At 42.1% G+C, this 13,699-nt stretch overlaps 1 protein-coding gene across 10 annotated transcripts in view; it reads left to right on the top strand.

Moving 5' to 3' along the window:
• Nucleotides 1-13,424, top strand: part of LOC115203057 (transcriptional enhancer factor TEF-1) — a 57,350-nt gene extending 43,926 nt beyond the window's left edge. For 5 of the 10 annotated variants that reach the window (XM_029767370.1, XM_029767366.1, XM_029767369.1 and 2 more), the window contains 9 exons: nucleotides 1,017-1,028; nucleotides 4,838-4,972; nucleotides 5,251-5,297; nucleotides 5,621-5,682; nucleotides 5,856-5,980; nucleotides 7,238-7,411; nucleotides 8,620-8,760; nucleotides 9,413-9,565; nucleotides 10,205-13,424. In XM_029767370.1, the coding sequence (XP_029623230.1) occupies nucleotides 1,017-1,028; nucleotides 4,838-4,972; nucleotides 5,251-5,297; nucleotides 5,621-5,682; nucleotides 5,856-5,980; nucleotides 7,238-7,411; nucleotides 8,620-8,760; nucleotides 9,413-9,565; nucleotides 10,205-10,318 (963 nt within the window). In that variant the 3' untranslated portion in view covers nucleotides 10,319-13,424. The remainder of the gene's footprint in view (nucleotides 1-1,016; nucleotides 1,029-4,837; nucleotides 4,973-5,250; nucleotides 5,298-5,620; nucleotides 5,683-5,855; nucleotides 5,981-7,237; nucleotides 7,412-8,619; nucleotides 8,761-9,412; nucleotides 9,566-10,204) is intronic. The other 5 variants (XM_029767371.1, XM_029767368.1, XM_029767374.1 and 2 more) reach the window with 1 other exon arrangement.
• Nucleotides 13,425-13,699: the final 275 nt, after the last annotated feature.

Below are 13,699 nucleotides of genomic sequence, written 5' to 3'. Positions count from 1 at the left end.
CGTCTTTATGAGGGGATGACTACATCTTTTGACTTTCCCCTGTTCCCAGTGTTCAGATGGATTAATGACCCCTCATTAGTGTGTGTGTGTGTGTGTGTGTGTGTGTGTGTGTGTGTGTGTGTGTGTGTGTGTGTGTGTGTGTGTGTGTGTGTGTGAGAGAGAGAGAGTGAGTATCAGCCAGCTGTGAATGCCTGGTCTTTCAGGCACAGTGCGGCTGTCTGAGTTAAAACAGCCATCTTTTGTACGGGTCTCTGTCTACTCTCATCTAAAGCAAATTAGAGATCAGCAGCAAAGAGAAAGGCACGCGTCCCCTTCCATTTTACAGGGAACATCTCTGTAAATCTGCTCTGTCTCTTTTCTTATCTGAGACATGTTGAGTGAAATGACAGTCATTATGGTGCCATTCTTTGTGCTACTTCTCTCAAACCATAGCTGACCATAGTGATCAAATCCTCAGACATTCCAAGTCCACCACATTCTCCAAAATGTTCCACCCCACATTATTATTATCCAAATTTCAGTGTGACAGCAGTGCTAGTTGTTAATGAGTCTGAGGTTCCTGTACTGATACATTATTTCAGTGTAATGTTTTGACAGAGGACATGGCATGAATACTTCAAAGTGCAGTTTGCTTTGAATACACATTTGAATATTTTATACCATTTAACAATGGTATTTTGTCAGTCTAGGTTTTCTTACATTTTTGTTACGACCAAAGGATATAATGTCCTAAAATATGATTCAATAGAATTCATATAATTTTGCAAGCATTATTATAATCAAATCTGATTAACTGAAATCTTATTAATTGAATGAAATCATACAACTTTCACCTACATTGTCAAATTGATTAAAGTGATTTCTAGAAATGCTCTTTGTTATCAGGGTATTGTGTGTTGGATCATTGAAATCAAAATGCTGATTGATAAAACATAAATTTTTACATCTTGCTAAAGCAGGATTGTTGTCCAGATAGATTGTAAAATTACAATAAAACCTTGTTTGTTTGCATTCAGGTTACAAGCATGGTAAGTATCAATTATCCGTCCAAGCTCCTGGCTCTGCTCTTGCCAGACCTGTCAGCTGGTTGAGTATCTTTGCTTCTGCTATAGTACCATAGCTGCTGCTGCAGCCCAGTGACTGTCTAGTCTGTGGGCCTCTGTCATAGCTTCACACCACTGCATCTACAGATACTGTACAGCTCTTGCCAGCATGCTCACCCTCACCCTCAGCTTCTGCATGTGTTCTCATGGGGGTCCTAGTTCTGTAGGGATGGGTCAGAAGTCATACTGTATACTGCTCTACTTGTGTTGGGATAAGAAACGACATTTCTGTTCGTTTGTGCTGCTGTGAAAACACAGTAGAAACAGAATGCCATAGATACGGTTTAGCTGGATGGTATACAGCAGACTACTGGGTGGAACTGATGCTAGCGAGTACTTTTCCACCGTTCCCTCAGACACTAACTCCCTAACTCACTACACCTGCTATCGATTAATTAACCTTGCTTGATATCAACATTAAATGTGATTACATTTTTTCTGATACAAAAAGGCTGAGAGTAGTCCTCGTGTACTGTATTGAGCTGAAGCCTTTCATTTAAAAAAAATTATTTTTTAAAATTTAACCTTAATTTAACCAGGTAGGCCAGTTAAGAACTGCGACCTGGCCAAGATAAAGCAAAGCAGTGTGACACAAACAACACAGAGTAACACATGGGATAAACAAACGTACAGTCAATAACACAGTAGAAAAATCTATATACAGTGTGTGCAAATGTATTAAGATTAGGGAGGTAAGGCAAAAAATAGGCCATAGTGGCAAAATAATTACAATTTGGCAATTAAACACTGGAGTGATAGATGTGCAGAAGATGAAAGTGCAAGTAGAGATACTGGGGTGCAAAGGAGCAAAAAAACAAAACAATACGGCAATGAGGTAGTTGGGTGGGCTATTTACAGATGGGCTGTGTGCAGGTGGAATGATTGGTAAGCTGCTCAGATAGCTGATGCTTAAAGTTAGTGAGGGAAATATAAGTCTCCAGATTCAGTGATTTTTGCAATTCGTTCCAGTCATTGAAAGCAGAGAACTGGAAAGAAAGGCGGCCAAAGTAGGAGTTGGCTTTGGGGATGACCAGTAAAATATACCTGCTGGAGCACGTGCTACGGGTGGGTGCTGCTATGGTGACCAGTGAGCTGAGATAAGGCGGGGCTTTACCTACCAAAGACTTATAGATGACCTGGAGCCAGTGGGTTTGGCGACGAATATGAAGCGAGGGCCAGCCAACGAGAGCATACAGGTCGCAGTGGTGGGTAGTATATGGGGCTTTGGTGACAAAACGGATGGCACTGTGATAGACTACATCCAATTTGCTGAGTAGAGTGTTGGAGGCTATTTTGTAAATGACATCGCCAAAGTCAAGGATCGGTAGGATAGTCAGTTTTACGAGGGTATGTTTGGCAGCATGAGTGAAGGATGCTTTGTTGCAAAATAGGAAGCTGATTCTAGATTTAATTTTGGATTGGAGATGCTTAATGTGAGTCTGGAAGGAGAGTTTACAGTCGTCCAGAACCGTCCAGAGTAGTGATGCTAGTCAGACGGGCGGGCAGGTGCTGGCAGCGATCGGTTGAAGAGCATGCATTTAGTTTTACTTGCATTTAAGAGCAGTTGGAGGCCACGGAAGGAGTGTTGTATGGCATTGAAGCTCGTCTGGAGGTTTGTTAACACAGTGTCCAAAGAAGGGTCAGAAATGTACAGAATGGTGTCGTCTGCGTAGAGGTGGATCAGAGAATCACCAGCAGCAATAGCGACATCATTGATGTATACAGAGAAAAGAGTCGGCCCGAGAATTGAACCCTGTGGTACCCCCATAGAGACTGCCAGAGGTCCGGACAACTGGCCCTCCGATTTGACACACTGAACTCTATCTGAGAAGTAGTTGGTGAACCAGGCGAGGCAGTCATTTAAAAAACCAAGGCTGTTGAGTCTGCCGATAAGAATGCGGTGATTGACAGAGTCGAAAGCCTTGGCCAAGTCGATGAAGACGGCTGCACAGTATTGTCTTTTATCGATGGAGGTTATGATATTGTTTAGGTGCACCCATGACCAGCTCGGAAAACATATTTCATAGCAGAGAAGGTATGGTGGGATTCGAAATGGCCGGTGATCTGTTTGTTAACTTGGCTTTCGAAGACTTTAGAAAGGCAGGCTAGGATACATATAGGTCTGTAACAGTTTGGGTCTAGAGTGTCTCACCCTTTGAAGAGGGGGATGACCGCGGCAGCTTTCCAATCTTTAGGGATCTCAGATGATACGAAAGAGAGGTTGAACAGGCTAGTAATAGGGGCTGCAACAATTGCGGCGGATAATTTTAGAAAGAGAGGGTCCAGATTGTCTAGCCCGGCTGATTTGTAGGGGTCCAGATTTTGCAGCTCTTTCAGAACATCAGCTATCTGTGAAGGGGAAATGGGGGAGGCTTGGGCAAGTTTCTGTGGGGGGTGCAGAGCTGTTGACTAGGGTAGGGGTAGCCAGGTGGAAAGCATGGCCAGCCGTAGAAAAATGCTTATTGAAATACGTGATTATCGTAGATTTATCAGTGGTGACAGTGTTTCCTAGCCTCAATGCAGTGGGCAGCTGGGAGGAGGTGCTCTTATTCTCTATGGACTTTACAGTGTCCCAGAACTTTTTGGAGTTTGTGCTACAGGATGCAAATTTCTGTTTGAAAAAGCTAGCCTTACTGCCTGTGTATATTGGTTCCTAACTTCCCTGAAAAGTTGCATATCGCGGGGGCTATTCGATGCTAATGTAGTTCGCCACAGGATGTTTTTGTGCTGGTCAAGGGCAGTCAAGTCTGGAGTGAACCAAGGGCTATATCTGTTCTTAGTTCAATTTTTTTTGAATGGGGCATGCTTATTTAAGATGGTGAGGAAAGCACTTTTAAAGAATAATCAGGCATCCTCTACAGAAGGAATGAGGTCAATATCCTTCCAGGATACCCAGGCCAGGTCGATTAGAAAGGCCTGCTCACTGAAGTGTTTTATTAGGGAGCGTTTGACAGTGATGAGGGGTGGTTGTTTCACCGCGGACCCATTACGGTCGCAGGCAATGAGGCAGTGATCACTGAGATCCTGGTGGAAGACAGCAGAGGTGTATTTAGAGGGCAAGTTGGTCAGGATGATATCTATGAGGGTGCCCGTGTTTACGGATTTAGGGTTGTACCTGGTAGGTTCCTTGATAATTTGTGTGAGATGGAGGGCATCTAGCTTAGATTGTAGGACGGCCGGGGTGTTAAGCATATCCCAGTTTTGGTCATAAGGAGAAGAGTGGGGGGACTTGATGAGAGGAGCCATGAAAGGAACTCTTAACCAAAGCTTTCGTCCTTCAGACTTACTTTAGTCATTCTCTTTCTATGGTTAACTGTGTTCTGTCAGGCAGACAAATCCAACCTTGACATAAGAACTATTGAATTATGTTATATTCAAGGAATAACAGAGAAAGGAGTTATTATTAATCACTCCATTACCTATTCTATATGGTTGGAAGTGTGTTAGTGATAGATTTGTCAACAAGGAAACTTGCTTTTATTAAGTGCATGCCTACACTTACCATTTTATACAGGAATTCAATTTTCACTTTACTCTGTGGCACATTCCTTTGAAACAATCCACTTCTTTAATGGCTGCCGCAATATGTTTGCTTTTAACATGCATGCTGTCCGTCGTTGTTGGAGGCGAGTGTGTGTGCTTGTGTGTTTAGAAGTGTGGCTGTTGTTATCACTGTTCTATGTCCCCCATCTTGCCGTCTGTGAGTGCTAAGCCTTTTGTGACGGCTGTTGAAGGATCAGACCGTGAAGGACAAAGCCCTCCAAAGCATGGCCTCCATGTCCTCGGCTCAGATCGTCTCTGCTACCGCCATCCACAACAAGCTGGGCCTGCCAGGCATCCCGCGCCCAGCCTTCCCCGGAGCGGCAGGGGTAAGAGGCCCGCCGGCAACGCATTATCGGTCCACTCAGACCAGCACACCACAGAGGGCAGCCACCAGGCCCCCTGCTCCCCAGCCAACACAGCTGACGTCCCATCCAAATCACATTACACACACCAGGGCTTTATGGAAACTGACCACATCTGATAAGCACACAATCAAAACGAATGCTAGTCGAGATAACTACATGTGTTAATTGTGCTGCTTGGATGTATTTTTCAGTGATGTGTTTGGATGTTTTGTTTTGTATTGATATATCTAATTCTCTAGTTTTGGCAGGGCATGATATCGACAGCCCAACCTGGATCATCACAAGAGTGAGTATCGTGTTCTAATCTCAGAAAACATGGAACGTGACTGTTTTCCATTTCTCTCCCTCTCTCTGTCACCCTCTTGCTGTTCCGCTCACTCTCTCGCTCTGTCGCTCTCTATGTCACGTACTCGCCAATATTTTCTTTGTGGGTGCAGTGGTTGAAGGGTCTATATGTTCCAGAGATAGAAATGAATGGGCTCTCGTACAAATACTTCAGTCAGCCTTCTTTCTTCCTCGATGCTTGTCAGTAGTGATATATTCAATATGTTGCTCTGTAGAAGTTCCAGACCATTGCATTTTTCTAATGGGATCCTCCCTCTGTTTTAGCATCAAGCCGTTCACCCAACAAGCATATCCCATCCAGCCAGGAGTAACAACAACGATTTCCAGTAAGGCTTTCACGCATGCTTACAACCAATTTCCTTTTTTTTTTAAATACGTAGACCTGTAGCGTTGTTTAAAATCTGACATTATAATGAGTTATGGAGATAAATTCAGTTTGATGATATGTCAGAGAGAGAGTTGTGTTATCTGAGTGTTGCTCATGGTGGTTGTGATGCAGGCTATGAGCCCACGTCAGCCCCAGCCCCCACAGTCCCAGCGTGGCATGGCCGCTCCATCGGGACATCCAAGCTCCGGCTGGTGGAGTTCTCTGCCTTCCTGGAGCAGCAGAGAGACCAAGACTCAGTGAGTATCAGGGCCCCATACTCACTTATCAGACACTTTTATCCAGAGCGATTTACAGGAGCAATCAGGGTTAAGTACCTTGCCCAAGGGAACATCAATAGGTTTTTCACCTAGTCAGCTCGGGGATTGGAACCAGCAACCTTTTGTTTATTGGCCCAACGCTCTTAACCACTAGGCTACCTGCCACTACTCATCACCACTGCATATGTATCTTTCATGTACCACTCTACCAGGCTACTCATCACCACTACACCCTGCCACTGACCTATTCACTGTATCCAGACTGGCACTACCTCAGGGTTTTTTATGGGGTTTTAATGTTGAGGGAAAAAATACCCGCTCGCTCTTATAGCTCTTCTTTTTCATGAAAGCATGTAAAAGCATGTCAAGATAGGGAGGGTATTGTCCGTATTCATGGCCACTCTCATGAGACATAGCTGTCACTCATTTCCAGCTCTTATCGGCCAGTTCTGTCCCCCTCTCACCACACAGAGGGTCTAGCTGCACACTGTCGAGGATCAAAGAGACGAGAATGAATGCACACACTAGATTGAATTCCCTTCGCTAGTTCTGACCGACCATACACAAACACAGAACACTGGGATTAGGGAAAGTAAGATGGACCACAGACCAATGTCACGTCATGTGAAAAGGCACACAGACCAGCAGCCCTAAGCTCATGCCTCACATTCTTTATTGTTTGGTTTGGACGTGAGCGATCTGTCTTGGTTTGTCTGCATTCCCCCGAGTATTTTATTTTGTTATTGATATCGCATGACAACAGCCATTAATCTTGTATTTAGCTGAATATTTGAGATGGTTACATGGCCTTAAGGCTAGGCTGGAGAGGCCATGCAGCACTCTGGTACTGAAGTAAAGGGCAACAGTGACTTTGAAATAACCCTCATGATAAGATTTGACTCTCTCACAACCAGAGCATTAGGACAATAGTACAGATTTAATTGTGAAGATATTCCCGGATTTGCTGGCATTTCTCCTTTTTGTCTTATGACTATATATCTTATTTATATTTTTATATCTCATACACATGGACAACAGACTGACTGGTACTGTAAATTAGAATAGTTTTGCTGAGGATCTCAGCCAGCCAGATGTTCTACAGTTATTGAAAACAGAACAGTAATAAACTGCAACTTCTGCATGAGAGATCAATACTCAAAAGCATTTTTTTTATGATTTACATATGTGTCTTTCTGATATTAGCTGTGTAAGATCCTCATGTTTACTGTCTTCCAGTACAACAAGCACCTCTTTGTGCACATCGGACAGACGAACCACTCCTACAGCGATGCCTTGCTGGAGTCAGTGGACATTCGTCAGATTTATGATAAATTCCCTGAAAAGAAAGGAGGACTGAAGGAGCTCTTTGGCAAGGGTCCCCAGAATTCCTTCTTCCTCATAAAATTTTGGGTGAGTGTCACGTTGCAAAGTGTCTGCACTGGTCTGGTGACTGAATAGCACTTGAGTGTGTACAGTAGGCCAGTGTGTTTGTATGAAGAAAGAAGTAAGAAAAGATATGGAGAAGAAAAATAAACTCAAACAGATATTTAAACAAATATGTTCACATAACTACTTACTATTAATTAGCTTGTGAAATGAAACGGGTGAGATTGAATGCATTTTGTTCTACATTAGTATCTCCATAAATATATATTGTATATCATTTCTCATGTTGTTTCTGTGGTATAAAGCATTTCCTGTTTTACAACCCAGAGAAAACGGAATTTGTTTGGTTTCATCTCTAGTGAACGGGTTTAATCAGAGGCTAAACACTGAAGATGGCTGCAGAATGCATGTTGCTATATTTGGCCTCGCATAGCAGGAGAACTTGTGATCAAAGCGCTCGCTAATTCAGTGTAATATCTCAAAACAATGGAGTGACCTGGTTGCACTCTTAATGGCTGTTTAAACATTGCATGTATTTTACCCCAATGGAAAATGCTAACTAGCGGCAGCCAACAAAGTGGGGCTCGCCATCGCAGCCAGAACAGCCCGCTCAAATTCCTTTTGAAGTGACCGGCCAATCTGAATTTCAAATGAAAGGCACAATCTGCACAATAATTAAAGTGTAACTGCTTTGACTAATGAAGGAGGAGGATGCTATAGAAGGAGATGTGCTCTTTTTGTCCCCATAATGAACATGATGTCCTGGACCTGGAGAGCTGCCCTCAGAGCACTGCTCCTTTTCACTAGCATGAATCATCCTCTTAACATAACTTCATTTAATCTCCCTTATAATCTAGTTCCAAATATGGATTACATTTACATAGTCATTCAGAGGTGGCTAAGAAGTGTTTTATTTATTTAAGACTATCCGTTCACTTGATCACTGATACCCCACTAGATGGTCATACATTCACAGGTGTAGATCATTATTTATTTAAGATAAATTACGACTTTCAATCTACACTGTCATTTTTCCATTGCATGGTGCATATCCATACAACATTCTGCATTCCATTAAATGGTCATCTCATTGCCCTCTCACTTAGAGGGGCAGTATTGTGATGATGGCCATTTTTGAGCTAAGACACATTTCTCTCACCTCATATGGATGAAGAAATGGAACACATTTATGTCTTACCAACAACTTATATTGTGTTATTTGTGGTTCCCAGGCTGACTTGAACTGCAACATTCAGGATGAAGCGGGGGCTTTCTATGGAGTGACCAGTCAGTATGAGAGCTCCGAGAACATGACAATCACCTGCTCAACTAAGGTGTGCTCCTTTGGCAAGCAGGTGGTCGAGAAGGTGGAGGTGGGTACTCAACCAGTCTTATTGTTCCAAAAAATGATCGTATTCTGTAAATTACATATTCAGTCATCAGTATATGTGTAGATGGAAGAAGCGCACACCTGGTTAGGTGAGGTTCTCAGGTGAGCCGCACACTCTTAGGAGTTCAGATGAAATTATTTATTACCAAGGTTTCGACAGCCAAGCTGTCTTCATCAGGATTTCATGACAAACACTGCGAGTCACTAGTTTATGTAGTTTGGAAGGACACACACAGGTGTCTGTAATCCTGGTCAGCTGTGGCATGATTTCATTGGTCGATTTACAAATATCAATAGAACATATAAAAAAGCATGAATGGATTACATACGATCACAGATACAATTAGGCTATATCATATAGGCCTACAAACACTTTATTTACAATGGATAACAAAAACACAATCATCACAGGAATGGCTTCAGATCAAACTCTACGATGAGACCGAAGGGAGCAAGTGTCTTTAAATTAAAGATCCAGGCGGTCTCTCGTTTTAACAATAAATTGTCAAGGTCACCCCCTCTCCTAGGGAGGGTGACGTGTTCGATGCAGATATAGTGAAGGTATACAGTATGTGTGACATAGCTATCAGTATATGCGGCACACATTTCTGGATGTTGGTTCTCTCTCTCTCCAGACGGAGTATGCCCGGTTTGAGAACGGACGCTTTGTGTACAGGATAAGCCGGTCTCCCATGTGTGAATACATGATCAACTTTATCCACAAGCTCAAACACCTGCCTGAAAAATACATGATGAACAGTGTCCTGGAGAACTTCACCATTCTATTGGTAAGGATTACTTCTTGTCCTGTCCGTCCTACTACTGCTTCCTAAAGCAGGCAAATACAAAAGCCAGTCTCCCACTACTCTAACCTGTGGCTAGGACCCTCCCTTTCCTTTATGCTAGCTTTCTGCTGGGTTCCTTTGGCTCCAGCGAACCTGAAAAGAGAAGCTCTGACTGGGGCCTGAGATGAGCATCATTCCATGCTCCTGCATTCCTAACATTCCACAGGGGATGGAACGCAGTGTGAGGAGCCTTATCATCTGCAGGGGAGAGGAAAGGAGGAGGGGGGGGAGCGATCAGAGAGGGTGGGGACCCCTGTTATTAGCCATCACATGGGGGCTTAAAGTCCTATTCTCCACTGCATAGAGAGCTCTTTTTAATGCATGTGTGGGTGTGCACTCTCAACCCTGCCCCGGTTTTGTTTGTTTCATTTTCTTCACACACTCCTTTAAATTCCTTAGATTTACAAATGTACTTGTTTTTGTCACACTGTTTGCTGATTGACATCTGTCCGTGGGCCTTTTAACATAGGAAAGTCCTTTTCCTGAGACCCATATTCCTCTCCAGAGACTGCTCATTGCATTGCATGGAGTGGGATTGCGTTAGGTCCCGAATGACTAACATGACATCTCTGTCTCTTCCAGGTGGTGACGAACAGGGACACACAGGAGACTCTGCTGTGTATGGCGTGTGTGTTCGAGGTGTCGAACAGCGAGCACGGTGCGCAGCATCATATCTACCGACTGGTGAAGGAATGAGACTCCTGAACCCCCTGAATCCTCCCTTTACATAGACTAAAGAACCTCAAAACAAAGTGACAGTGCCTCTAGCTGAAAATCACACATGCACTGCTTTTCGGTCACATTTTGGGCGAGGCCTATTGTTATTAATTTCTTTGTATATTAATGTATGTATTTGATGTTTGACTGCAGCTGTGAATTGCGGTACAGTTGTTCTATGTTTTGATACAGGATAAATTCTTCATTTTAAGGATGGCAAGTCAATCTTTGTTTGTAGGATGTACATATAAAAAAGGCAGTATGTAAGGAATCAGTTGGTTGGGTTTGATTTGGTCAGCAGACATTATGTGTGTGTTGTCTTCTTCCGCTTTGATCTTGTAATGTACACTTAGAAAACACTAGGAAAATGTTGTCTGTTCCCCATGGGTCCTGTAAACTACATGTATATCTGTAGTTGATTTGTGAGCGTATAGGTCACAGGAGGTTGGTGCCACCTTAATTGGGGAGGACGGGCTCGTGGTAATGACTGGAGTGGAATCAGTGGAATGGTATCAAATACATCGAACACACTGTTTCCAGGTGTTAAATGCAATTCCATTTTCTCCGTTCCAACCATTATTATGAGCCGTCCTCCCTTCAGCAGCCTCCTGTGGTGTAGATATACAAACCGTACATATACACTTGACCAATGGGTTTTCCAAAGAAAAGCATTTTTAAAAACATTTTGGGGATAATAAAATTGCTACACGAAAGTTAGTCGAAGGCAGGTGATTGTGGGCGTCATGATAGTGAAGTTATTGCTTTACAAAAACATCTGTTTCTTTCAGGGAAATAAGATACCGATCCCTCTGGACAATCCACGGTCTTAGACACTAACAGCAGAATGAATGCACTGTGATTACGCTTCGGACGCCTAGTTCAACCTGTGTCTCTGCCTCAGACAGGGCTTACAAGTCTTACATTGCAATAAGGAATCCAAACATCTGTCCTGTTCCAGTGTCCGACGGAGTCATTAAAATGGATTTGATTCTAAAAACCATGAACGCACTACTTTAGCTACTCTGAGTGGACTGCCACCTTGTCCTAAGCACTTGGTTCCCCTTCTAGGACATGCCAATTTTAACTTTGACCTTTTTCTTTTAGATGTGTGATTTAAGGTTTTAGGATATCCTGAAATAACCATGAGAAAATGGATCACTTCTTAGACAGCGGGCTGTGTTCAGTATGCAGTTTCATTGTCTCTAAACAGATGATGCATTTTTTTCTGGCCATTGCAGTGTTATTTCTACTAAGTTCTAGCCAATGTCGCTGCCTTTACGTTCACACCACCCCATGAATCTGTGGCCTACACCAATTCCGAGCCTTAAACATGTTACGGACGTGTGAATTCCAAAAGATGCCACTAAAGCTGTGATCTCTTTCCTAAGCTGGGTGACTAATTTTCACATTTTGTAGGAATTCTACTACAGTACAATCTGCCAAAGTGTAACAGTGTACAGTGCCTTATTGTATGGTGTCAAACTGGCCTTGGTTCACTTTTAAGAATGTATTTTGTTTTTAACACGCACAAAAAAATATATTAAATCACTCACCAATATACATATTGGTACAAAATTTTACCACACACACACACGAGTTAAACTGAGTTACTTTTTAACATAAATAAGAACTGACTTTGCCTTTCCTGTTCTGAAAGACCAAAAATACAGAGATACATACGATCTCTAGTCATGTCCTGCACTGTAGCATGGAAGTGCCTTTGGTTTAGAATCTCCAGCAATGAAAATACTAAATATTCTGAATTAAGTGTTGCTAAACCAAAAAGAGATGTAATGACACCAATCACCACATTGCCTTGTTGAAGGTTTGTACTAGATGACAAGGGACAGTGAGTGAGTCGATCCATGGTGAAATAAATGATATATTAATATAATTTGGTTTTAAGAAATGATCTGTTAAGAAGAGTACCTGTACTATACATGTGTGTAAAGTTATAGTCTGTGAAAGGCCTCTTTGACCAGACAGCAACTGATAGAATGGATGCTGGTGACTCATTCCAGCAGCTGTGAAGTCACATAGGCTTACAACTTTACCTTAAGAAGAGATACATGTTTTCTGATTCTTACTAAATTATTTATGGGAACGTCTTATTCTGAGTCATTGCAGAAAATGTTTCTGGTGGATACAGACAAAGTTGGTTCAATTGCTCAGTATTTTTGCTACAGCCCTATGGAGACTGGAGTTCAGTAGGCATATATATTTTTTCTTTGTTGACTGTTTTATCTCCCTTTTTGCCCTGTGTACTAGTTCACGTTAATGAATGACTTACTGAGGTGTTCCTGTTTTATTGTTCTACATGTATATGATGGTTTGTGATGACATTTTGGGTATATTCCAGGCCCCAAGAGGGTGGTGATGCTGTTACTGCTACACTGCTGGTACATTTGACATGTCAGCTCCAAGCTGGAACAGCTGACTGTACCTCCCACATCTCTGGGGAACAGAAGACTGTTGCCTTTGATCAGATGAATTGTCTAGAGGACATTCTGAATAAAATGGACATAAAGCATGGATGTCTAGAGGAGACTGAATAAAATGGACATAAAGCATGGATGTCTAGAGGACACTCTGAATAAAATGGACATAAAGCATGGATGTGTAACAGAATCTCCACACAAACATATCAGCAGTTTAGCTCTTGTTGTTATTTGTTTGTAATTTTGTCTAAATGTAGGTACTGGTACCTTTTTTGTTGGTTATTACCATTTTAAGATGTTGGCTTTAAAGTGAACTTTTAAATAGTTCAGATAGTATCATAAAAACAACTATTGGGTTTGTGTGCAGAGATTTTTTTTTGTAAAAAGGTGCTTTGTATAAAATTATATATCCTGGCTTTTCTTGGTACAGAAGTGTGATATCTTTTCATATCCATGACAGTAAAGCGTTGGAGCAAGGGACAGAAAATAAAACCTGCTATGTGTATGTGTTCTCTACTGCATATGGTCTTGTCTTTGCTCCGTAACATTTTGATGCCTTCTTGATAAAGTGGTCGATATTTTGTAGCTTTCTAGATACTTTGTATGTATACAATATTGAAGTTAAATAAATCTGGAAAAATATGGTCTCCCTTTTTATTCTGTGAACAACTGACAGTGAGAATGCAACAAAAAGAAATTCGGAGCATCTCCACATTAACACTTGAATTCTAACTAAGCCTTTAGATGAATAAACATAATATGTAAGAACACATCAGCTGTACTAACCACAAATACACAACAGAGGGAGCTATTCCCTGACTTTTGTATTGGTGCCAGCCTTGTTACAGTATCTCCATACTGTTACAGTGTGTCATGTGGCAGTATTTTCAAATATGAAACTAGATTTCATAAACTGGGACAA

This window comes from Salmo trutta, chromosome 12 (genome assembly GCF_901001165.1).
Source record: "Salmo trutta chromosome 12, fSalTru1.1, whole genome shotgun sequence".
Classification (NCBI taxonomy): Eukaryota; Metazoa; Chordata; class Actinopteri; order Salmoniformes; family Salmonidae; genus Salmo; species Salmo trutta.
This window is presented reverse-complemented; position numbering and strand designations above follow the sequence as displayed.